We start from the raw sequence: 26,082 nt of genomic DNA on the forward strand, positions 1-26,082 counted from the left end.
TCCGCCGCAGCCTGCACGTTCTGTGTAAACGGACAAGAGCGTTGCTGGCGATCGCGCTTGCGTTTCTGAACGAACGTTGGGAGGATTTTCAGTCGCGGGCTCGGCCGGTCCCTCCCAGCCCGGGAGCCAAGGCCGCCAGCGACCCCGGAAGGAAGGAGCCCGCGTCGAGTCGGGGCCTGAACGAGGGGGTTCGGAGGCCCCCGCCGGGCACAACCCTGAGTGCAGGGAGGACCAGGAGCCCTCCAGGGACGCCCGACACGCCTGAGCCCAGGCCCAGCTCTGCTCCTTCCACAGGCCAGGGAGGGTCACGGGTGGTGACCACGGGACGACCCCCGTTCCTCGCACACGACAAAATGTTCCCCCCGGACAGGGACGTGGCCACACGGCCGGGAACAGGCGGGCGGGGCGGGAGCACCCCGAGAGCTGCGCACACGCCCCGTTCACCCACCGCAGCCCTGGCTGTGAAGGAGCTGGACGCACAGGCGGTCCCTGTGACCCCGAGGAGAGACGGCAGCGGAGGCTGGGGGCGGGGGGGGGACGTGGCAGCACCTCCTGGGGAACGGCCGCTGCCCCAAACGTGTCCTCAGTGTCTCCAGGTGTCCCCGGATTTCCGGGGAACGCCCCCACCTGGGTCTGCGAAGGGTCAGGGCCCCCCAACAACGGGACAGGTGCCAGGCAGGAGGGTCTGACGGTGGCCGCCGCAGGGAAATGGCACCGGGAGCCACGGCCTGGGGGCCCACCCTGCCCCGCGCTCGGGGGAGCCCGTCTGGGCGGGCAAGTCCGCCCCCCACCACCTCAGGGCCCCCCACGGCCATGGTCATGGGACTGAGGGGGCCGAAGCGGGGGGTTCACCTCTCACCGGAACCCTCCACCTCCCACGCTGACAGGAGGCCCCCAATGGGGGGTTGAAGGCTGGGGGTTCAAGGCTGAGACATCAGAGGGCTCCCTGGGGCCGTGAAAGGAACAGCGTCCCCCACCCACGTCCCTGGTGAGGCCCCCGCACAGCCGCCGACACCCCCGTACTCACCGCATCCCCCAAGCGCCCCCTCCTCCCCCAGCCACGGCCCCGATGCCCTGGGCCACACCAGGGCCGGCCGTGCACGCTCAGCCTCGGCCGGGGAAGTGGGGGTCCCCGTGGACAGCGGCGCGGTGGGGAGACCCAGAGCCCAGCCGTCCTGCCCCCACTTGGTCTAAGGGTCCGTTCCCCTGACAGCCCACGTGCGGGGGGCCGGGGGTCCCCACAAAACAAGCACCCGGGTCACCCTGACAGTGGCCAGCGGCCGGCGTCCCTCCAGGACAGGGGCCAGGACGTTCCAGGGCTCGGTGGGGGCGCCCGTGGCATCCCCACCCCCCCGGGAATGGCCGTCCCGGGCGCCCTGCGGTTGACGGCCGTCACCCCTGGAGATCCCCCAGCAGGGACTCAGCCGGCCCCTCCCTCCCTTCCTCGCAGGGTCCCTTCGTGTCAGATCCCAGCGCGTCCACGGGGGCACCCCAGGCTCCCGGCATTGGCGCCAGAGCGGCCCCCAGAGCGCCGTCCCCAGGGGCGGCAGGGACGGGCCTGGGAACACGGGGGCTCCCCAGAACGAGGGGCCCAGCCTGGGGCGGGGGACGGGGCCTGGACGGCCGTGAGACGGAGAAGAGGGAGACGGGGCGTTGGGGGAGAACTCGGGGGCATCAGACGCAGGAACTGGACGGAGCCGGACCCGCCGCGCCCAGCAGTTGTCGGAGGAGACACGGCCCTGGGGGGGGGGGGGAGCAGGGAGGCCCTCGGGACTCTCAGAGCCGGGGAAGGAGCGGAGGCCGGAGGTCGTCCCCAGCACGGTGCCCACGTGCCGCCCCGCCCGGGCCAAGGGGTCAGACCCCACGTGGCACAGGGGCCCGTCTGTGGGTGACGGGGACGCAGCCCCCCGGGCCGGCCCGACCCCGCGTGGTACAGACGGCCCTGCCCAGCCCGAAGCCGTAGACGCGGCCCCTCACCCGGCCAGACGCTGCTGCGTGGCTCCCGCGGGGGCCTCGAACCCAGCTCCCCGTGACCCGCGGGCCGACCCCGGCAGGGCAGCGATGCCCTAACCCCGGCACCCTCTGTAGAAGCCACAGCTTCCCCCAGGCTTGGCCTCCGCACCACACACGCCACCCGGAGCCTGGGCAGCCGCCGTTCTGGTCTCCGGGGACAGCACCCGACCGCACCCCGGGCCCCAGGACGTGTCCGCCGGGGGCTGCCGCTCGCCGGCCGTGTCCTCACCAGGGCGTAGCTCTCTCCACCCCGGCATCGGGTCCCACAGCAGCCCGGGCCGCCGCCGCGAGGGGGTCCTGCCCACCCGTGCCCCAGACAACAGCCCCTCTGCGGGGACACAGCCGCCCCGTTTCCCCAGCGCGGCCCGGCCTGACCTCGGGGAGCAGCCAGAGGAGGGGGCGAGGCCCCGTCGGGAAGGGAGACCCCAGAGGTGCAGGCACAGCAGGTCCCGCTCGGACAAGCCCCCCACAGCCCTCCCACAACAGGCCTCCCGGGCCCGTCCCTCAAACCCCAGCACACAGACCCCTGCCCCGCAACCAAGGCGGGCTTGAGCGGTACCTACGGCCGGCAGCTCACAGGTGCGACCACGGGGGGGACACGGAGGCCCCCGTCCTCCCCGCCAGGGCCTCGGCCCCCAGGGACTCACACAAACCCCGCAGGACACTCGGGGACCAAGGGCAGGAAGCGGGGCTTAGAGGAGCGGCCGCCTGGCCACAGCGATTCCAAACGGGCAGGCTCCACGCTGCACCTCTTTTGTCTGTTGTGAGGCGGAGTCTCGCTCTGTGGCCCAGGCTGGAGTGCAGTGAGGTGATCTCGGCTCACCGCAACCTCCGCCTCCCGGGTTCCGGCATTTTCCTGCCTCGGCCTCCCGAGTAGCTGGGATGACAGGTGCGCGCCACCGCGCCCGGCTCATTTTTGTATTTTTAGTAGACACGGGGTTTCACCATGTTGGCCAGGCTGGTCTCGAACTCCTGACCTCGTGATCTGCCCGCCTCGACCTCCCAAAGTGCTGGGATGACAGGCGTGAGTCACTGCACCCGGCCTTTAATAGAAAACTGGGCCCCCCTTCTCGTGCCCAGGCTGGTCCTGGGCTTAAGTGATCCCACCCCGGCCGCCCAAAACGCTGGGATGACGGGTGGGAGCCGCCGGGCACAGCGCAGCAGCCACACGACCTGTGCGCACGGGGGTGCTGACCAGGAACTCGAGCAAACATACCTGCCACATGCGACTCTAGCAATGCCATGGGGGCCGGGCGCGGTGGCTCACGCCCGTCATCCCAGCACTTTGGGAGGCCGAGGCGGGCGGATCACCTGAGGTCAGGAGATCGAGACCATGTTGGCCAACACGGTGAAACCCCGTCTCTACTAAAAATACAAAAATTGGCCAGGTGTGGTGGAAGGCACTTGTAATTCCAGCTACATGGGAAACTGAGGCAGGAGAATCGCTTGAACCCGGGAGGCGGAGGTTGCAGTGAGCCGAGATCGAACCACTGCACTCCAGCCTGGGCGACAGAGCGAGACTCCGTCTCAAATAAATAAATAATGTGCCACGGGAACCTGCTCCGTGCTCACCTCCCCCAACGTCGGAGTCAGGGACACGGGCCGTGCCTCACAGGGTGGGGTGACAGGACGTCCACCCGGGCCCTGACCCTTCTGACCTCCCCTCATCCGGGGGTGCCCTGACCCTTCAGGGCTGTGGGGTACCCTAAACATGACAGCCGTGGGGTGCCCTGAACATGATGGCTGTGGGGTACCCCAACTTTAATACCGTAGGGTACCCTGAACATGAGGGCCATGGGGCACCCCAACCCTGTGGGACCGTAAGGTGCTCTGAACATGAGGGCCGGGGGGTACCCCAACCTTTTGGGACTGTGAGACACACTGACTTCTTAAGACCACGGCTTACCCTGATGCTTAGGGCTCCGCTGTGCCCCCGACTCCCCAGGCTGTGGTGCCTACGGGACGCCGGGCCTACGTGGGGAGGGGGCGGAGGCACAAAAGCGATGGGGGAGGTGGAGGGCATCGGCTGTCCCTGCCCTGAAGGACAGGATGGGGCCAGTCAGGTAGGAGTGTGGCCAGGACCAAACCCAAGGACTCAAGGGGGAGATGGGGCGTGGAGAGAGGAGGGGAGCGGTGGGGAGAGAAGAGGGGGGTGGGGAGAGAAGAGGGGGGTGGGGAGAGAAGAGGGGGGTGGGGAGACACGAGGGGGGTGGGGAGACACGAGGGGAGGGGTGGGCGGGCAGAGGGGAGTGGAGGGGGGAGAGAGGAGGGGTGGTGGGTATTGGGGGACGGTGGGGGGAATGGGGGGCACGGACTGGGGGTGGGGAGGGGACAGAGGGGAGGAACCAGGGTCACACGTGAGGCCGGCGCCCTGACTGGAACGTGGCCTTCAGCCACCTGTCACCAGCCTGTGGGACCTCAGGGACACGGTGAGGGGGACACGGTGAGGGGGACACGGTGAGGGGCCCAGCCTGGATGCCGCCCCCTCCCATCCCCCAGCCTCACCGAGGGGCCACTGACTTCATCACACCACAGGGACCCCGTCCCAGGGTTCTGGGGCCCGTGCAGGAAACACGCAGGTGCAGGTGCGGAGCCAGGTCCCCACACCGCGGGCGTCTATTTGTATCCCCGTGGCAGGAAATCCAGGGACGCATGTAGACGAAGAACCGTCTGCACAGCTGGACCCCCAGCGCCTTGGGAAACCGATGTGGGGGGGTCCCCTGAGCTCAGGAGTCTGAGCCCAGCCTGGGCTACATGGAGAAACCTCGTGTCTAGGAAGAATTACAATCAGAGGGACGTGGTGGCGGCACCTGTCACCCCAGCTACTCGGGAGGCCGAGACGGGCAGCCATCCTCCCACCTCAGCCTCCCGAGTAGCTGGGACTACAGGACCCATGTCCAGCTCATTTTTTTTTTTTTAAGAGATGGGGGTATCAGTATGTTGCCGAGGCTGGTCTTGAACTCCCATCCCCACTCGGTCTCCCAAGGCAGTGGGATTCCAGGTGTGAGCCACCGCGGGACGCACACGGACACGGCTCACACCTGCCCCTGACACACAGGTATTTCTGACCCCGAATGGCGGGGCGGTCCCTGCAGAATCAAAAGGAACCTGAAGCCTGCGGCCCTGCACCATCCACGTGCCACTGCACTGACTTAAAGCTTCTCACGGGCGGGCGCGGGGGCTCGCACCTGTCATCCCAGCACTTTGGGAGACCGAGGCGGGTGGATCACCTGAGGTCAGGAGATGGAGACCAGCCTGTCCAACGTGGTGAAACCCCGTCTCTACTAAAAATACAAAAATTAGCCTGGACGTGGTGGCAGGTGCCTGGAATCCCAGCTACTCGGGAGCCTGAGGCAGGAGAATCGCTTGAACCCGGGAGGCGGAGGTTGCAGTGAGCCGAGATCGCGCCACTGCACTCCAGCCTGGGTGACACAGCGAGACTCAGTCTCAAAAAGAAAAATAAATAAAGCTTCTCATGAACGATGAAAACCAAAATTCCCATCGCGTCTGCACCGTACGGATCCGCCTCTGCTCCAACCAGCAGGACCACAGCTGGGCTGTGACTCAGTTTCCTTACGAAAAGCACCAGGGATGACCAGGACTTAGTCCCCCCCCCACCCCCCCGGGTGCCACTCACATCCCGACCTGCTCTCAGGAGCCCGGCGGACGCGTGGATCAAACTCGATCGGAGACACGCGTCTCATCCCGTTCTGGGCGGCCCACACGGTGCTTTGCCCAGAGCACGTTCAGCCTATGGTTTGGTTTGGTTTTTGTTGTTTTCTGACACAATCTCAGCTCACCGCAGCCTCCACCTTCTGGGCTGGAGCGATTCTCTTTGCACAGAACATACAGGCCCACACGGACCCTTTCCAGAGAGACGTGGCCCCCGGAACTGCAAAGGTCGGTCGGTGTCCGTGTGGGAGCCTGTCCCATTTTTATTTTTTTAAAGAGATGGGATCTCACTACGTTGCCCAGGCTGGTCTGGAACTCCCGGGCTCCAGCGGTCCTCCCCACTTGGCCTTCCAAAGCGCTGGGATTCCAGGCATGAGCCACTGCGCTTGGTGTACGGTAGGTTTGTTTGTTTTTTTTTTTTTTTTTTTTTTTTTGAGGCGGAGTCTCACTCTGTCGCCCAGGCTGGAGTGCAGTGGCCAGATCTCAGCTCACTGCAAGCCCCGCCTCCCGGGTTCCCGCCATTCTCCTGCCTCAGCCTCCCGAGTAGCTGGGACTACAGGCGCCGCCACCTCGCCCGGCTATTTTTTGTATTTCTTACTAGAGACGGGGTTTCACCGTGTTAGCCAGGATGGTCTCGATCTCCTGACCTCGTGATCCGCCCGTCTCGGCCTCCCAAAGTGCTGGGATAACAGGCTTGAGCCACTGCGCCCGGCCTACAGTAGGTTTTAAGTTAAAAATGTCACAAGACAGGCCGGGTGCAGTCTCAGGCCTGGAATCCAGCAGTTTGCGAGGCCACGTGCGGAGACCTGCTTGAGCCCGGGAGTTTGAGACCAGCCTGGGGAACACAGGCTGAGACTCTGTCTCCATGAAAAAAAAACAAACAACAAAAAATCACACAGTAGCCAGGTGTGATGGTGCACGCCTGTAGTCCCAGCGACTTAGGAGGCTGAGGTGGGAGGATCGCTTGAGCCCGGGTGGGAGAGGCTGAAGTAAGCAGAGATCGCACCACTGCTCTCCAGTGTGGGCAACACAGCAAAATCCTGCCTCAAAAAAAAAAAAAGTTTTCAGGCCGGGCGCGGTGGCTCAGGCCTGTCATCCCAGCACTTTGGGAGGCCGAGGCGGGTGGATCACCTGAGGTCGGGAGTTCGAGACCAGCCTGGCCAACATGGAGAAAACCCGTCTCTACTAAAAATAACAAAACAATTAGCCGGGTGTGGTGACATGCACCTGTCATCCCAGCTACTCTGGAGGCTGAGGCAGGAGAATCACTTAAACCCAGTGGCACAAACTGGCTCACTGCAACCTCCGCCTCCCGGGTTCAACCGATTCTCCTGCCTCAGCCTCCCGAGTAGCTGGGATGACAGGCACCTGCCACCAAGCCCGGCTAATTTTCATGTTTTTAGTAGAGACGGGGTTTCTCCACGTTGACCAGGCTGGTCTCGAACTCCTGACCTCCAGTGATCCACCCGCCTCAGGCTCCCAAAGTGCTGGGATGACAGGCGTGAGCCACCGCGCCCGGCCATGCATCCATTTTTGGTACAATTTTGAGAAACACAAACGTCTATATACAGACATACACCGGGTGTATCTACTATCCATGCATGCGTGCCTACACACCCTCACAAATGTGTGTGCATGTGTGTGTATATTTATACATTTTGGTGACTTTGGGGATAATCTTCTAGCCCTATATAGGACTGCGGGAACAGAACCAAATTTTTTTTTTTTTTTTTTTTTTTGACACGGAGTCTGGCTCTGTCGCCCAGGCTGGAGTGCAGTGGCCGGATCTCAGCTCACTGCAAGCTCCGCCTCCCGGGTTCCCGCCATTCTCCTGCCTCAGCCTCCCGAGTAGCTGGGACTACAGGCGCCGCCACCGCACCCAGCTAGTTTTTTGTATTTTTAGTAGAGACGGGGTTTCACCGTGTCAGCCAGGATGCTCTCGATCTCCTGACCTCGTGATCCGCCCGTCTCGGCCTCCCAAAGTGCTGGGATTACAGGCTTGAGCCACCGCGCCCGGCCAGAACCAAATCTTAACAATGTTCACCTCAGGGCCGGGCGCGGTGGCTCACGTGTGTCATCCCAGCACTTTGAGAGGCTGAGACGGGCAGATCACCTGAGGTTGGGAGTTCAAGACCAGCCTGGCCAACATAGTGAAACCCCGTCTCTATTAAAACTACAAACATTAGCTGGGCCATCGTGGCGTGCACCTGTCATCCCAGCTACTCGGGAGGCTGAGGCAGGAGAATGGCTTGAACCCGGGAGGCGGAGGTTGTAGTGAGCTGAGATCGCACCACCGCACTCCAGCCTGGGTGACACAGTCAGACTCTGTCTCCAAAAAAAAAAAAAAAAAATTCTTACAGAGACGAGGGTCTCGCTGTTGGCCAGGCTGGTCTGGAACCCCAGGGCTCAGGCAATCCTCCTGCGTTGGCCTCCGACGGTGCTGGGAGGACAGGCCTGAGCCACCGCGCCCGGCCACCTGTGGCTTTTTTTCCCCACATCAGACCAGGAAGAGCCACAGCTCAGGCGTGAGCTGCCCGAGTCGACGCCAGGTGGCGCCCAGGCCCCGAGCCAGCTCTGTCTGCAACGCAGCCCTCATCCCCGGACCTGCTCGTCCCCTTCGTCCCAGAGCTCGACCCCCCAGAGCCATCACCCCCCGACCGCAGGGCTCACCCTCCCACGGACCCCTGGCCGGGCTCTGGGCGTGCGTGGTGGTCCGTGGACTCGCTTACGGACACCCGTTCTGCTCAGCCTCCTGACGCCCTTGGACAGCTCGGAGGGCACAGAGAGCAGGTCCTAAAGGATATCGATGGCTACACACACCTCCCCGAGTTCACCACCTCGGGGTGCCCAGAGCTCCTCCCACAGCACCTTTGAAGCTCTCATTCCGTCTCAGTCTATTAACAGGGCAGACGGAGCCCAGGAGATTGTCGGCTACACACACGCACAGATGGAGCACAGATTGACGGCTACACACACACGCCCCTGAGCTGTCCACCGGGGAACGCTCTCATTCCGTCTCAGCCTATTAACAGGGAAGACAGAGCCCAGGAGATTGACAGCTACACACACACACACACACACACACACGTCCCTGAGCTGTCCACCTGGGGACGCCCAGAATTCCTCCCACAGCACCTTCAAAGCTCTCATTCCGTGTCTCAGTCTATTAACAGGGAAGACAGAGCCCAGGAGATTGACGGCTACACACACACACACACACACACACACACACACACACCCCCAGATTGACGGCTACACACACACACACGTCCCTGAGCTGTCCACCGGGGGACGCTCTCCTTCCATCTCAGTCTATTAACAGGGAAGATGGAGCCCAGCAGATTGTCGGCTACACACACACACACACACACACACACACACACACACAGATGGAGCCCAGCAGATTGACGGCTACACACACACACACACACGTCCCTGACTTCACAACCTGGGGATGCCCAGAGCTCCTCCCACAGCACCTTCAAAGCTCTCATTCCATCTCTCAGTCTATGAACAGGGAAGACAGAGCCCAGGAGATTGACTGACACACACACACACACACACAATGTCCCTGAGCTGTCCTCCGGGGGACACACTCATTCCGTCTCTCAGTCTATTAACAGGGAAGATGGAGCCCAGCAGATTGTCGGCTACACACACACACACACACACACACAGATGGAGCCCAGATTGTCGGCTACACACACACACACACACACACACACACACAGATGGAGCCCAGCAGATTGACGGCTACACACACACACACACACACACACACGTCCTGACTTCACAACCTGGGGATGCCCAGAGCTCCTCCCACAGCACCTTCAAAGCTCTCATTCCATCTCTCAGTCTAGGGAAGACAGAGCCCAGGAGATTGACAGACACACAGACACACACACACACACACACACGTCCCTGAGCTGTCCACCGGGGGACACTCTCATTCAGTCTCTCAGTCTATTAACAGAGAAGATGGAGCCCAGCAGATTGTCGACTACACACACACACACACACAGATGGAGCCCAGATTGTCGGCTACACACACACACACACACACACGTCCCTGACTTCACAACCTGGGGATGCCCAGAGCTCCTCCCACAGCACCTTCAAAGCTCTCATTCCATCTCTCAGTCTATTAACAGGGAAGACAGAGCCCAGGAGATTGACGGCTACACACACGCACGCACACGTCCCTGACTTGACCACACACTCTCATTCCGTCTCGCAGTCTATGAACAGGGAAGACAGAGCCCAGGAGATTGACAGACACACAGACACACACACACACACACACACACACACACACACGTCCCTGACTTCACCACCTGGGGACGCCCAGAGCTCCTCCCACAGCACCTTCAAAGCTCTCATTCCATGTCTCAGTCTATTAACAGGGAAGACAGAGCCCAGGAGATTGACGGCTACACACACACACCCCCCCCCAGATTGACGGCTACACACACACACACACGTCCCTGAGCTGTCCACCGGGGGACACTCTCATTCCGTCTCTCAGTCCTATTAACAGAGAAGATGGAGCCCAGCAGATTGTCGGCTACACACACACACACACACACACACACACACACACACACACAGATGGAGCCCAGCAGATTGACGGCTACACACACACACACACACGTCCCTGACTTCACAACCTGGGGATGCCCAGAGCTCCTCCCACAGCACCTTCAAAGCTCTCATTCCATCTCTCAGTCTATGAACAGGGAAGACAGAGCCCAGGAGATTGACAGACAGACACACACACACACACACACACACACACACGTCCCTGACTTGACCACCTGGGGACACTCTCATTCCATCTTGCAGTCTATGAACAGGGAAGACGGAGCCCCGGAGAGGCCTCCGTCCCGCGCTGCCCTGGCAAATCTGGGTTCCGAGTCTGAGTTCAGCGGTGTTAAAAAAACAATAGTCTACGTCCCCCGCTTGGGGCCACATATAGCAAACCCTATTTACCGCATCCGGGCACATCACGATTCCACCTGCCGAGGCCCCCACCACTGTCCTAGGTCCATCCCCAGCTTGGCGACGGTTCCAAATGCCTCCCCCGACCGCCCCCCAGTCAAAGTCTCGCTCTGTCGCCCAGGCTGGAGTGCAGTGGCGCGATCTCAGCTCACGGCAACCTCCACCTCCCACGTTCAAGCGATTCTCCTACCTCAGCCTCTGGGGTAGCTGGGACTACAGGCACCTGCCACCACACCCAGCTAATTTTTGCATATTTAGTAGAGTCGGTATTTCTCTGTGTTGCTCAGGCAGGTCTCGAACTCCTGACCTCAGGTGATCCACCCACCTCGGCCTCCCAAAGTGCTGGAATTACAGGCTTGAGCCACCGTGCCTGACCTCAGACACCTTTTGGTGCTTCTTGTTTGAGATGTGGGGTCTTAACTCTGTCACCCAGGCTGGAGTGCAGTGCTGCAATCTGAGCTCACCGCAGCCTCCACCTCCTGGGCTCAAGTGATCCTCCCACCTCAGCCTCCCGAGCAGCCGGGACCACAGGCACCCACCACCACGCCTGGCTGATTTTTCTTTTTTTTCTTTTTTTGTAGATAAGGGGCCTTACCATGTTGCCCATGCTGGTATCAAACTCCTGGGCTCAAGCAATCCTCCCACCTCAGCCTCCTTCCCAACGCATAAATGGGGGTGACACCTCTGCGCAGTCCCCACTGTCTCCCTCATTCTGTTTTACAACTACGGTCACATAAAGTAACGCAGAGAGGCGAGCCCCGTTATTCCCCCTTAAAACGTAGCCTGGAGCTTGCAGGACGCGGGCAGGTGGTAAAGATTCAGAGGCCAATTGAGATCACACGATTTTAAGCTAATTCAGGTGATTTTTAAGCTAATCAAGGGCCCCTTTCACGCAGGTGACTTTAAACGAATCGAGTTCTCCTTTCACAGAACTAAAAGGGGAGGTTATTTTACACAAATGCGCAGGCTACAGCCACCTGTCCTTCCTAGGGACTTCGGGCTGAAAATGTCACCTCTCGCACCGTTAATCCAAGCCCTGCAGGGCTGTTAGGAAGGGAATTAGCAGCTGGGATACCCCCATCCTACAATGAGGGGGGTTTAGCAAACCCTCCTGAAATCCCAAGGCCGCAGCTTCCTGCAGACGCTTAAGGAACATGCCAAATGCAACTGATCTCCTGAAAAATGCAAGCACTGCTGCTGAGGGCTGGGGTTCCGGGACGCTTTGCACACCACAGGTCACAGTTTGTGGGGGAGCTTCTCTGGGACCGGCTGACTCTTACCGTCCCCTGGACCCAGGGGGGCGCCGCTCGCATCCTCCTGGCATCTCCCAGGCCCCTGCCGCACTCACAGCTCCACCGCAGGGGCTCCCCAGGCTGGACTCAGACCCGCTGGATCCCATCCAGGCCCCCAGTGTAGACTCAGAGGCCCCTGGGATGGACTCGAGGCCCCAAAGCAGACTTCAGGACCCTCAGAGCTGGACCTCCACCCTCCAAGGCAGCATTCGGAACCCTCACGGCTGGACTCGAGGCCCAAGGCAGACATGGGGACCCCTGGGAGGCGTCCGGGACCCCCAGGACAGGATTCCAGCCCCCCGGCCAGACGTGGGGACTCCTGGGCGGTGTCCAGGACGCCTGGGGCTGGACCCAAGCCCCCAAGGCTAGATGTGGGGGACCCCCAGGGCTGGACTCAAGCCCCCAAGGCAGACGAGGGGACCCACCTGGGCGGCGCCCGGGACCCCCCCAGAGCAGGTCTCCAGCCCCAGAGCAGAGGTGGGGACTCCTGGGCGGCGTCCGGGACCCCCAGAGCAGGTCTCCAGCCCCCAGAAGAGGTGGGGACTCCTGGGCGGCGTCCGGGACCCCAGAGCAGGTCTCCAGCCCCCAGAGCAGAGGTGGGGACTCCTGGGCGGCGTCCGGGACCCCCAGAGCAGGTCTCCAGCCCCCAGAACAGAGGTGGGGACTCCTGGGCGGCGTCCGGGACCCCCAGAGCAGGTCTCCAGCCCCCAGAGCAGAGGTGGGGACTCCTGGGCAGCGTCCGGGACCCCCAGAGCAGGTCTCCACCCCCAGAGCAGGGGGACTCCTGGGCGGCGTCCGGGACCCCCAGAGCAGCAGAGGTGGGGACTCCTGGGCGGCGTCCGGGACCCCCAGAGCCGGTCTCCAGCCCCCAAGGCAGACGTGGGGACCCACCTGGGCGGTGTCTGGGACTCCCACGGGGGAACGCCAGTCTCCAAGGCAGACGTGAGGACCCCCGGGCAGCGTCCGGGACCCCCAGGGCTGCACTCGAGCCCCCAAAGCAGACATGGGGCTCCCTGGGTGGCGTCCGGGACCCCCAGGGCTGGACTCATGCCCCCAGGGCAGACGTGGGGACTCCTGGGCGGCGTCCGGGACCCCCACGGCGGCACTCCAGCCTCCAGAGCAGACGTAGAGACCCCCGGGCGGTGTCCGGGACCCCCAGGGCTGGACTCGAGCCCCCAAGGCAGACGTGGGGACCCCGGAGATTGAAGCCAAGCCCCCGAGGCGGCGTTCCGCACCCTCGCAATCAGACTTGGACTCTACCCAGCGCGGAACGGGGTAGGACGGGAGCGGGAACGAGGCGGGTGAGGGCAGCGCCGCCGGGGCTGGGGGTCCTGGCGCCTACACGGCCGGCGGCTGCACCGGGCGCCGAGTCTGGTAGCAGCAGCCCACGCCTAATGATAAGCGGCCCGGCCCCGCCTCCCCCGCCCGCGATGCATGCCAATCACCAGCACATGATGCGGGTTGACCAATGAGGAGCCCTCCCGTGCTGCAGAGCCCGCCCCGACCGCACGCCAATCACAGCACGTGACGCGGAATGACCAATGAGGAGCACGCCTTGTGCTGGGGCATGGCACTGGGGAGCCCGCCTCGGCCGCACGCCAATCACCAGCACGTGACGCGGGAGGACCAATGAGCACGCCCTGTGTTGAGGGGGGGTGGAACTGGGGAGCCCGCCCCGGCCGCACGCCAATCACCAGCACGTGACGCGGGATGACCAATGAGGAACACGCCCTGTGCCGAGGAGAGGCGCTGGTGAGCCCGCCCCGGCCGCACGCCAATCACGAGCACGTGACGAGAAACGCCTGTGGGCAGCCCCGCCCCACCGCTCAGCCGCCCGACGCGCCATGTGGGCCCTGCGGGCCGCCGTACGCCGGGGACTGCGGCTCTCCCGCGTGGGCCGCGGCCTCCCGGCTCCGAGGGCAGCCGCGCCGTCCTGCCCCGCGCGCGCGCTCGCCGCTGTCGGCCGCAGGGGCCCCGGGAATCTGGAGGGGCCATGGGGCGGAGGGCCGGGTCTGCGGGCGGACGGCGGCCGAAGCCGCGCGGAAGACGACGAGGAGGAGCCGGAAGATGCGGACGAGAACGCAGAGGAGGAGGAGCTGCTGCAGGGAGAGCCTCTGCTGCCGGCGGGGACCCAGCGCGTGTGTCTGGTTCACCCTGACGTCAAGTGGGGCCCGGGAAAGCCGCAGATGACGCGAGGTGACCGCGGCGGGGCTTCCAGGACAGAAACGGGAGCTGCAGATCTGGGGGCGGGGCTCTGAGGGGAGAGTCTCATTGGTGGAGATTCAGGGGCGGGGCTCCGGGGAGAATCTCATAGGTGGAGGCGCAGGGGCGTGGCTCTGCAGGGAGGATTTCATAGGTGGAGATTCGGGGGCGGGGCTCGGGAGAATCAAATGGCGATTCGAGGGCGGGGCCCGGGAGATTCACAGGTGGAGACGCAGGACGAGGCTCTGAGGGGAAGAGCTCAGCTGGCGACTTAGGGGCGGGGCTTCAGGGGGCGAGGCTCTAAGGAGAGGATCTGATAGGTGGAGACGCAAGGGCGTGGCATTGAGGGGCGGGGCTCTTAAGGGAGGAGCTCCTGGATGGTGATGCCGGGGCAGGGCTCTGAGGGGACGATCTCGTAGGTGGAGGTACCTGGGCGGGGTTCGGGGGAGGAGCCTATGGTGAAAGGGCGGGACTTATGGGGAAGAGGGGAGGCTGTCATGGGTGGAGGTGCGTGGGCGGGGCTTCGGGGGGAGGGGCTATGGGGTAAACGTGAGGGGGCGGAGCTTATGGGGAGGAGCACGTGGGGTGGGGAGGAGCTCGTGGGGCGGGATGGGGTGGGGTCGAGCCCGTGGGATGGAGCCCATGGGGTTTGATGGGGTGAGGTCGAGCCCGTGGGGCGGAGCCCATGGGCTGGGCTGGGCTGGGCTGGTTCTCACTGATGGGACCCGTTTCTCTTGCCCCTGGGTTAGAGGTAGGCACGGCGTGTTTGGGGTCAGGGGAGGGAGGGTGTCCAGCGGGCCAATCTGTGTCCAGTCCCCCCACCCCACTCCACTCCCCTAGGAGGAAATGCAAATGAATACGTCGTTGCATGTGCCAGAGTCTCAAAAACGTTGATTTTTTTCCCCTTGGAAGCCCCTGTAGTCGTTGAATGGTTTTCCTCTACGGGTGTTTTCCAAAATGGTCAGTTCTTGGAACAGCGGAAGCCCCAAACTGCTCACAACATTGCGCAGACCTCTTGCCTCTCTCCTCCCAAAACCTGCCCACGGTTCTTCAGTAATCCCTGAGCACCCCCAGCTCCCCGGTTCCCTGCTGCGCCCTCCTGGAGCCCAAATTCCACGTAAGGCAGGGTCGCCCTCGTGTCCCGCTGTGGCTCCGGCGTCCCTCCCCCGTCAGATTCCTGCTTAGAGGACCTACGGGGCACGGAGTCGTATCTGGGGACAAACGCCGGCTGGGGGTGCGTTCTCAGGGGACATTGTCTCAAGGACAGGGGGAGGCCTCCCTGGGCAGGTGTGGACGGGGGCCCCGGGCCTACCCCAAAGGGAAGCATCTCTCACGCTGGCCCTTGTGTCCCCGCAGCCGAGTGGCAGGTGGCGGAGGCCACAGCGCTGGTGCACACGCTGGACGGCTGGTCCGTGGTGCAGACAATGGTCGTATCCACCAAATCACCGGACAGGAAGCTCGTCTTCGGCAAAGGAAACTTCCAACACCTGACAGGTGGGTCCGTCCACACCTGCTCCTTCCCCAAACCTCCTTTCCTGTCCGCTGCTGCCGAGAACATTCGAGCCAGACGCACTGAAGGACGGGGGTCTCGCTGGGCCAGGGGGGAAACGGCCTCTTAGGCTGCCCGGGTGAGCCGGGAGCACACACCAGTAGGAGTCGGAGGACGCCGAGGCCGCACCTGTGTCGAGACTCACAGCCGGCCCTGGAGAGAGTTAAACTGCTAAAGGTTAGGTCGGGGCGGTTTATAGAGTCCAACAAACAGGGTGGGCAGTGGACCGGCTGTATCCCCACCTGCTCCTGCAGCCCCGACAGCCAAATCCTCCTGCTGGGTGGCTCCCCGTGCAGTCTGTAAGGCCGGGATCCTGCACGGGATCCTTGCGCTTCCCCGGTTTTTGACCGTCCGGCTTATAGTACAGAGTGGGGAAGATGCTACTCACTTGCCCAGGTCGGGGGTCCGCTTCCCTGGGTCACTTGCCCAGGTGGGGGTCGGTTTCCCTGGGTCACTTGCCCAGGTGGGGGTCGGTTTCCCTGGGTCACTTGCCCAGATGGGGGTCCGCTTCCCTGCCTGACTCGGATGCATGTCATCCCGGCCGGGATGTGTTCACCACGTCTGTGTGTGTGTCGCACCAGAATGTGTTCACCATCTGTGTGTCTGTCCACACTGGGATGTGTCCACTGTGCATGTGTGTCTGTGTGTGTCCCTGTCGGGATGTGTCACACCGTGTGTGTGTGTCTGTGTCTGTGTGTTCCACCGGCTGTGTCCACTGTGCATGTGTGTCTGTGTGTCCTTGTCAGAATGTGCTCACCGTGTGTGTGTGTCTGTCCGTCAGGATGTGTTTACTGCTTGTGTCTCTGTGTGTGTGTGTGTCCCTGTTGGGATGTGTTTACTGTGTGTGTGTGTGTCCCTGTTGGGATGTGTTTACTGTGTGTGTACGTGTGTGTGTGTGTGCGTATGTCTGTCCCTGTTGGGATGTGTTTACTGTGTGTGTGTGTCTGTCCCTGTTGGGATGTGTTTTTACTGTGTGTGTCTGTGTCCCTGTTGGGATGTGTTTACTGTGTGTGTGTGTGTGTGTGTGTCCCTGTTGGGATGTGTTTACTGTGTGTGTCTGTGTCCCTGTTGGGATGTGTTTACTGTGTGTGTGTGTCCCTGTTGGGATGTGTTTACTGTGTGTGTCTGTGTCCCTGTTGGGATGTGTTTACTGTGTGTGTGTGTCTGTGTCCCTGTTGGGATGTGTTTACTGTGTGTGTGTCCCTGCCCGGATGTCTTCACCGTCTGCTTGTGTATGTGTGTGAGACACACAGCCCTAGAGACACACCCTCTCCCACACCGACTTCCTGGATCCTGGGTCCCGTGCTCCTGGGGACGCCTGTGACCTGGGCACTCCAGAGGGCATCGCGGGCTCATCCCGCAGTCCAGGGGCCTGGACGGCCGGCCTCTGACGGGACCCCCTCTTTCTGTTAGAAAAGATCCGAGGGTCTCCGGACATCACGTGCGTCTTCCTGAACGTGGAGAGGATGGCAGCCCCGACCAAGGTACCACAGAACGTGGCTGGCTGTTTGTTCCGTATTCCCCGTGATGACGGCGTGGACGCCACAGTGTCCCGCCGGGCGGGGGACAGATGGGGACACGGTGGAGTTAATGACACAGACGTCCTCCTTCCTCTGCGGTTGGCCACCAGCGCCTGGCCTTCCCCTGTGGCTCCTCAGTCGCTCTCTCCTTTTGTAGAAAGAACTGGAAGCCGCCTGGGGCGTGGAGGTGTTTGACCGCTTCACAGTCGTCCTGCACATTTTCCGGTGCAACGCCCGCACGAAGGAAGCCCGGCTTCAGGTGGCCCTGGCGGAGATCCCGCTGCACAGGTATCGTGACGGGGTACCCGGGCCCCTCCGTTCTGTACTCACCTGTAGGTCATTCTGAGGGTACGTGAGGAAGAAAAGCATCGTGGGGGACCGGGCGCGGTAGCTCATGCCTGTAATCCCAGCACTTTGGGAGGCCGAGGCGGGCGGATCACGAGGTCAGGAGATCGAGACCATCCTGGCTAACACGGTGAAACCCCCTCTCTACTAAAAAATACAAAAAATAGCCAGGCGAGGTGGCGGGCGCCTGTAGTCCCAGCTACTCGGGAGGCTGAGGCAGGAGAATGGCGTGAACCCGGGAGGCGGAGCTTGCAGTGAGCCCAGATTGCGCCCCTGCACTCCAGACTGGGCGACAGAGCGAGACTCCGTCTCAAAAAAAAAAGTGCCGTGGGTCACTCTGTCCGGGGCCTGATGGGCTGGCTTTCCCCGACCGCCCACCCCAGCTCCCGGCGAGGTCCCCTCGGTCTGGGACACACGTCAGTCACAGTGTCTGAGCTACACGCAGAGCGGGGGCCCCAGCACCAGCCCCTCCCTTCCACCCGGAGGCCCCAGCTCAGTGCCCCCTTCATCTTCGCCTCAGACCTCTGCCGGGAGGGAGACGGCGTCCGCAGAGAGCGAGGCAGTCTCGTTCCCACGCCAGGTCGAACCTGAAACGGGACGTCGCCCACCTGCACCGGGGAGCCGGCTCACGTGGCCCTGGCATCCCGCTGGGTCAGGTAACTCGTGACGGGGTACCCGCGTCCCCTCCGGGCGTCCTGGGTCATTCGGTCGTACGTGAGGGCAGCCACATCGTCAGCCCGCGGAAGATGCCTGTAATCCCACAGGGTGGGGGCCGGCTGGGGGCTCGTCTCCTGGTGGCATTTGAGGAGATAGGAGATGATGGTGGTTCTTTGACGTTTTGCCCAAATAGGGAGTCACAAACCGGGGATTTAAACAGCAGAAACCTATAGTCTCCCATCCTGGAGACCAGAAGTCTGAGATCAGGGTGAGGACAGGGCCGCGCTCCCTCCAGAGCCTCCTTCCTGCCTCTCCCAGCTCCCGGGGGCTCCAGGCGTCCCTGGACTTGTGGCCGCATCACTCCAGTCTCTGCGTCCGTCTCCACGTGGCCTCCTCCTCTGTGTCAAAAAAAAAAGTCTCTTAGGACACCCGTCATTGCATTTATGGCCTGCCCTAATCCAGGATCATCTCATTTCTAGATCCTTCACTTAGGACAAACACCCGGTTTCCGAATAAGGTCCCGTCACCGGTTCTGGGAATTAGTCTGAGCTGTGGACAGAGCTTTTAGGAGAACCACAGTTCCATCCACTACAATTGTGTCCACTTCCCTCTGGAAGCTCTAGGGGAGGCCCCCTGCCTCTCCCAGCTCCTGGGGGCTCCAGGCGTCCCTGGGAGGGAGACGTGGCCACATCACTCCAGTCTCTGCCTCCGTCTCCACGTGGCCGTCTCCTCTGTGTCTGTGTCTCCTCTTCCTGTCTCTTAGAAGGACACCTGTCATTGGATGTACGGCCCGCCCTACTCCAGGACGATCTCATCTCCAGATCCTTTGCTTACAGACATCTGCAAAGACTATTTTTCCAAATGATGTGTCATTTGATTTTGGGAACCACCCAGGTGATTCCGGATGATCTTGGCATTTGAGAGATTCAGGAGATGACATCTCCTTTGAGATTTTTTCCAAATAAGATCCATTCAAACCGGGGATTTAAACGACAGGGATATGTCTTTTGAGGGAACCACAGATCAATCAACTTAAGCTGTATCCAGCGCTCCCTCCAGAGCCTCTAGGGGAGGATTCTTCCTGCCTCTCCCAGCTCCCGGGGGCTCCAGGCGTCCCTGGGCTTGTGGCCGCATCACTCCAGTCTCTGCGTCCGTCTCCACGTGGCCTCCTCCTCTGTGTCTGTGTCTCCTCTTCTGTCTCTTAGAAGGACACCTGTCATTGCATTCGGGGCCCGCCGTAATCCAGGATCATCTCATCTCTGGATCCTTCTCTTAGGACAAACACCCTATTTCCGAATAAGGTCCCGTTCACCGGGAATTAGGATGTGGACAGAGCTTTCAGGACGGCCACAGTTTCGTCCACTACAATTGTATCCAGTTCCCTCCGGAGGGTCTAGGGGAGGCTCCTTCCTGCCTCTCCCAGCTCCTGGGGGCTCCCGGCGTCCCTGGGCTTGTGGCCGCATCACTCCGGGCTCTGCCTCTTAGGACACAGGTCATTGCCTTAGGGCCCACCCTAACCTAGGATGGCCTCTTGAGATCCTACAAAGAGCATATTTCGATATCAGGTCCCATCCCCAGGTTCTGGGACTTCGGATGTGAAGGGGCGTCCCTGAGCCCCACTCCCAGTGACGTCCCGGGCCGGGCCCCGGTCGGAGGCCTCCGTAGTGCTCGGGCCTTGCCTTTCTCCCCGAGTCACGGGAAGCCCTCGTGGGCCTCACAGGGTGGATGCGCCCGGAGGCGAGATCCCGTTCCGCCCAGCACGGCCCTTTCTCACGGAACGGGGCGGCGTCGGGCCGCTGCTGGGGAAGGCGGCCGGGCCCCCAGATGCCGGAGCAGGAGCAGGCCCCGGGCCCTCGCGGACCCTCGGCGGCACCCCCCGCTCTTGCGTGGCTCACGCCTCCCCGTCTTGGCTGCTTTTAGGAGAGTCCTTCATGCAGGTGCAGCAGCGTCTCCTGAGAGAGAAGGAGGCCAAGATCCGGAAGGCCCTGGACAGGCTTCGTAAGAAGAGGCAGCTCCTCCGGCAGCAGCGGACGAGGCGGGAGTTCCCCGTGGTCTCCGTGGTGGGGTACACCAACTGCGGTGAGCACCCCAGGGAGGACGCGCCCAGGGAGGGTGCCCCGGTGTCCGCGTGGGGCGCACCAGCTGCCGTGAGAACTTGCCCAGGAGAGGGGCGCCCCGTGGTCTCTCTGGAGGGGTTCACCGGGGCTGTGGTGAGGACGCCGTCTACTCCGTCGTCCTATCCAGAGCATTACCGCCCCGTCTACACCACAGGCTTCCCTCCGTCTACACCGTCCTCCTGTCCACACCATCAGCACTGCCCCATCTATACCACCACCGTCTACACAGTCCACCTGTCTACACCACAAGCTTCCCTCCGTCTACACCGTCCTGCTGTCTACACCATCACCACTACCCCATCTATACCACCACCGTCTACACAGTCCACCCGTCTACACCAATGTTCCCTTCGTCTACACCGTCCTCCTATCCAGAGCATTACCGCCCCGTCTACACCACAAACTTCCCTCCGTCTACACGGTCCTCCTGTCTACACCATCACCACTGCCTCATCTATACCACTACCCATCTACACAGTCTACCCGTCTACACCACAGCGTCCCCTTCGTCTATCCCGTCCCACTATCCAGAGCATTACCACCCCGTCTACACCACAGGCTTCCCTCCGTCTACACCGTCCTCCTGTCTACACAGTCACCACTGCCCCATCTACACCATCCTCCTGTCTACACCATCACCTCCCCTGTCTACACCATCCTCCTGTCTACACCATCACCCCTGCCCCATCTATGCCACCACCCCATCTACACAGTCCACCCGTCTACACCACAGTGTTCCCTTCGTCTACACCGTCTTCCTGTCTACACCATCACCACTGCCCCGTCTACACCATCCTCCTGTCTACACCATCACCACTGCCCCGTCTAGACCACCACCCCATCTACACAATCCACCCGTCTACACCACAGCATCCCCTTCCGTCTACACCGTCCTCCCAGCCACAGCAGCACCACCCCGTCTCTACCATCCCACCATCTACGCCATTGCCAGATCTACCCAGACGACCCCACGCCCATCCACGCCTTCACACACACACCGTCTGCACCCCCAGCTGCCCTGTGTCCACACCGCGGCCCTGCTGCGTCGGCCTGAGAGCGGCGACGGCGGCTTCGTCCCACGCGTCGTGTCCGGCCCGGGGGTGCCCGAGGGGCTCGGGGACCGTGGAGCCCGGGGTGCGGCCACCCAGGAGGGTGCCGTGGTCTCCATTCGGAGGGCCCGGGTGCCGCGCCGGGAGCTGGGACACGAGGGTCTCTGCAGCTCCCCGACCTCCACGCCCTCCTAGGGAAGACCACGCTGATCAAGGCGCTGACGGGCGACGCCGCCATCCGGCCGCGGGACCAGCTGTTTGCCACGCTGGACGTCACGGCCCACGCGGGCGCGCTGCCCTCACGCATGACCGTCCTGTACGTGGACACCATCGGCTTCCTCTCCCAGCTGCCGCACGGCCTCATCGAGTCCTTCTCCGCCACCCTGGAAGACGTGGCTCACTCGGTGAGTGCGGGAACGCCAGGGGCCGGGCGCTCGGACACCCAGTTAGCCAGGGGCCGGGCGCTCGGACACCCACTCGGCCCAGGGGCCGGGCACTCAGATACCCAGTCAGCCAGGGGCCAGGCGCTCAGACACCCACACAGCGAAGGGCTGGGCGCTCGGACACCCAGTTAGCCAGGGGCTGGGCGCTCGGACACCCACTCGGCCCAGGGGTCGGGCGCTCAGATACCCAGTCAGCCAGGGGCCGGGCGCTCGGACACCCACATAGCTACAGGCCGGGCGCTCGGACACCCACTCAGCCCAGGGGCCGGGCGCTCGGACACCCACTCAGCCCAGGGGCCAGGCGCTCGGACACCCACACAGCTACAGGCCGGGCGCTCAGACACCCACACAGCCCAGGGGCCAAGCGCTCGGACACCCACTCAGCCCAGGGGCCGGGCGCTCGGACACCCACACAGCGAAGGGCTGGGCGCTCAGACACCCACACAGCCCAGGGGCGGGGCACTTGGACACACACACAGCTACAGGCCAGGCGCTCGGACACCCAGTCAGCTAGGGGCCAGGCGCTTGGACACACACACAGCCACAGGCCAGGCGCTCGGACACCCACTCAGTCTAGGAGCTGGACTCTCGGACACCCACTCGGCCCAAGGGCCGGGCACTCGGACACCCACACAGCGAAGGGCTGGGCGCTCAGACACCCACACAGCGAAGGGCCGGGCGCTCAGACACCCACACAGCGAAGGGCCGGGCGCTCGGACACCCACACAGCGAAGGGCCGGGCGCTCGGACACCCACACAGCGAAGGGCCGGGCGCTCAGACACCCACACAGCGAAGGGCCGGGCGCTCGGACACCCACACAGCGAAGGGCTGGGCATTCGGAAACACACAGCCAGGGACCCGGCGCTCGGATACCCACAGAACTCGGGGTCAGAACAACACGTGCCTCCGGGGGCTCAGACCGAGTGTCCCCGAAGCCTGCCATATGCCCCGGGGCAGAGGCTGAGCGGTGGCCCCAGCCTCACCCACACTCAGGGCCGTGTTTTTGCCGCCGTGAGCCCGTGTACAAACAGGAAGCCTCGACCCCCTGAGCTCCGGCGATCCTCCCACCTCAGCCTCCCGACTAGCTGAGACCACAGGCGCGCACAACCAGGCCCGGCTCACGTTTGTACTTCGTGTAGAAACCGTCTCGCTCTCTTGCCCAGGCCGGTCTCCAACTCCTTGCCTCAAGCCACCTCCCACAGTGCTGGGGTTGCAGGAAAAACATTATTTGTATTAAGTGCATCCAAACAAACAGAAAGGAGACGTGGATACCCCGGCCGCATACGTGGTACAAGTAGACACGGCTTTTTTTTTCCTGCGTTTTTCATAGTTTGTATCAGGAACCTGCCCGTAAGAGGTTTTAAATGCGAGAAAAAGCATCCTTTAAAGACAAAAGATCTGACGGGGGATGAAGCTGCCCAAAGCTTTGAAGACCCACCGCGTGGGCGGGTGGTGGTGTCGTCATACACGGCACCCCCTCGTGCGTGGGTCTGGGGGTGCAGAGCTGCTGACTGTGGCGTGGAAGGCCGGTCCCGGGGTGTCCGAGCGGCCTGCACATAGGGGTACCTCCCACTCCCAGCCTGTCGTGGGGAGCTCGTGCCAGCCCCTCTCCCGGGCCGGTCCGCAAGCTTGGGGTCCGACACCAGGAGCTTCGCGGCTCTGACCGCGCGGCCCGGCCCGCAGGATCTCATCGTGCACGTGCGGGACGTGAGCCACCCCGAGGTGGAGCTCCAGAAACGCAGCGTTCTGTCCACACTGCACAGCCTGCAGCTGCCCGCCCCGCTCCTGGACTCCATGGTGGAGGTTCACAACAAGGTGGACCTCGTGCCCGGGTGAGTGCGGCCCTGGTGCCCGCAGGCGTCTCCTTCCCCTGCATGCACTGGGGCCGGGTGGGGAGATGCCCCGTCTCCTCCTGTGAACCACAGCGGTGGCAGCCGAGACACAGGGAGTTGGACCCAGGCTGTACCCCGTGGGCAGCGGACTCCTGGGCAGGACCCTGATTTCGTCCGGCCGCCCTGAGGCTGAGCGGGGCCTGTGGCACCCCCACCCCGGCAGGTACAGCCCCACGGAACCGAACGCCGTGCCCGTGTCTGCCCTGCTGGGCCACGGGCTCCAGGAGCTGAAGGCTGAGCTCGATGCGGCCGTTTTGAAGGCGACCGGGAGACAGATCCTCACTCTCCGCGTGAGGCTCGCCGGGGCCCAGCTCAGGTGAGCGGCCTGCCGGGGCAGGAGACGGGATGGTGCTGTGGATGTGCCCGTCTCTGCCTCTGAGGTGGGCTTTCGGTGGGTACGAAAAGAGCTGTGGGATCCCCCGAGAGCTTTAGGATGTCCAGACGCGATGAATGGGTTTGCATCAAATGGATGTTGGTGACCGCATACGACAGGTGCCTAACCTGTGCTGACAGTCGAGGGATGTAGGTCTCCCTACCGATAAGCAAGGGAGCTCGAATTGGATGCAGTGGCACAGGCCTGTAACCCCAAGACTTTGGGAGGCCAAGGCAGGAGGATTGCTGGAGCTGAGGAGTTTGAGGCCAGCCTGGGCAGCACAGTGAGATCCCATCTCTACAGAGAATAAACAGTTAGGCCAGGCGCGGTGACTCACGCCTGTAAAATCCCAACACTTCGGGAGGCTGACGCTGACGCAGGCCGATCACCCGAGGTCAGGAGTTCGAGGAACCGGCCTGGCCCACTAGGTGAAACCCCGTCTCCACTAAAAATACAAAACTTAGCCAGACCTGCTGGCGGGCGCCTTTCGTCCCAGCTGCTCAGGAGGCCGAGGCAGGAGAGTTGCTGGAACCCAGAAGGCCGAGGTTGCAGTGAGCTGAGATTGCATCACTGCCCTGCAGCCTGGGTGACAGACGGAGACTCTGTCTCAAAAAAAAAAAGCAGCTGATGGAGGCGCACACCGGTCGTCCCACCTACTTGGGAGGCTGAGGTGGGAGGATGGCTTGAGCCCAGGAGGTTGAGGCTGCAGTGAGCCATGACCGCACCACTGCACTCCAGCCTGGACTACAGAGCAAGACCCCATCTTAAAAAAAAAAAACGAGCACGGTGGCTCAAGCCTGTAATCCCAGCACTTTGGGAGGCCGAGACGGGCGGATCACGAGGTCAGGAGATCGAGACCATCCTGGCTAACACGGTGAAACCCCGTCTCTACTAAAAATACAAAAACTAGCCGAGCGAGGTGGCGGGCGCCTGTAGTCCCAGCTACTCGGGAGGCTGAGGCAGGAGAATGGCGTGAACCCGGGAGGTGGAGGTTGCAGTGAGCTGAGATCCGGCCACTGCACTCCAGCCTGGGCGACAGAGCGAGACTCCGTCTCACAAAAAAAAACGAAGGGAAACAGAACAGTCTGATGAATGAATAGTTTGGGCTAAGCTCTTTTTAGCATCATTATTTACTGTGAAACTAAGCAAATACTTACGGGTTCTGCTTGCTTCCGTACAACCCGCGTCTGTCCCCAGCTGGCTGTATAAGGAGGCCACGGTTCAGGACGTGGACGTGATCCCTGAGGACGGGGCGGCCGACGTGACGGTCATCATCAGCGACTCGGCCTACGGCAAATTCCGGAAGCTCTTTCCAGGATGAACGGACCCCCGCGGAGGGCTGGGGAGCTGTGGCGTTGCTGCTGTGTGTCGGGTGCAGCCGGGTGTCGGGTACAGCCGGGCGCCCCCTCGCTGGCTCTGGGCCCGCCTCGTTCCCAGCCATTTGCTGGGATGAACGCGCAGGCTGGTGTCACGGCCACGGCGCCCCAAAGGGGGTCTCGCCCGAGCGTCCACTCCACACGATTCCAGCGGGCCCTCGGTGCCTGCCGTGAACTGGCTCCCCTCGGAATGTTTCCGTAGCAGGACATTAAACCGGTGTTCTGATTTCTGTCAGCAGCGTTTCCAGTTCCTCCTGCACCTGTCGTGAGCCGTGGCCCTTGGTGGGCACCGAATGGCCCCTCCGCCCGTCTGTGTGTTCACACACGGTCTCCTGTCCCATGGTGGCGTCGGGGCAATGACTAAAAATCAAGTTTCCCGACAGCACAGAGAACTGTTCCACAAAAGTAGAAGGGAAAGAAAACAGTTTTATTAAAGAAGAAACTTCAAACCAGACCAGGACGTGTGTCACAGACCATCCGCTAACAGATGCAGGGAGAATTTCACCTGCGTGTGACCAGGCTGTCCAGCCGTTACATGTACATTTGCCGTCTCCAACAGGAAAACAAAACGCCTGGTGTGTTT

The 26,082-nt window shown here is 62.4% G+C and overlaps 1 protein-coding gene across 1 annotated transcript; it reads left to right on the forward strand.

Annotated features, from left to right (window-relative positions):
• Nucleotides 1-13,764: 13,764 nt before the first annotated feature.
• On the forward strand, nt 13,765-25,734 carry LOC126947146 (putative GTP-binding protein 6). Its single transcript, XM_050777793.1, has 10 exons — nt 13,765-14,171; nt 15,534-15,671; nt 17,140-17,210; nt 17,404-17,534; nt 18,172-18,230; nt 20,169-20,327; nt 21,610-21,818; nt 23,542-23,690; nt 23,914-24,066; nt 25,321-25,734. The coding sequence occupies exons 1-10, from the start codon at nt 13,820-13,822 to the stop codon at nt 25,442-25,444; spliced, it is 1,545 nt and encodes a 514-aa protein (XP_050633750.1). The 5' UTR covers nt 13,765-13,819; the 3' UTR covers nt 25,445-25,734.
• The last annotated feature ends 348 nt before the right edge of the window (nt 25,735-26,082 follow it).

The sequence above is a fragment of the Macaca thibetana genome, chromosome Y (assembly GCF_024542745.1).
Source record: "Macaca thibetana thibetana isolate TM-01 chromosome Y, ASM2454274v1, whole genome shotgun sequence".
Classification (NCBI taxonomy): Eukaryota; Metazoa; Chordata; class Mammalia; order Primates; family Cercopithecidae; genus Macaca; species Macaca thibetana.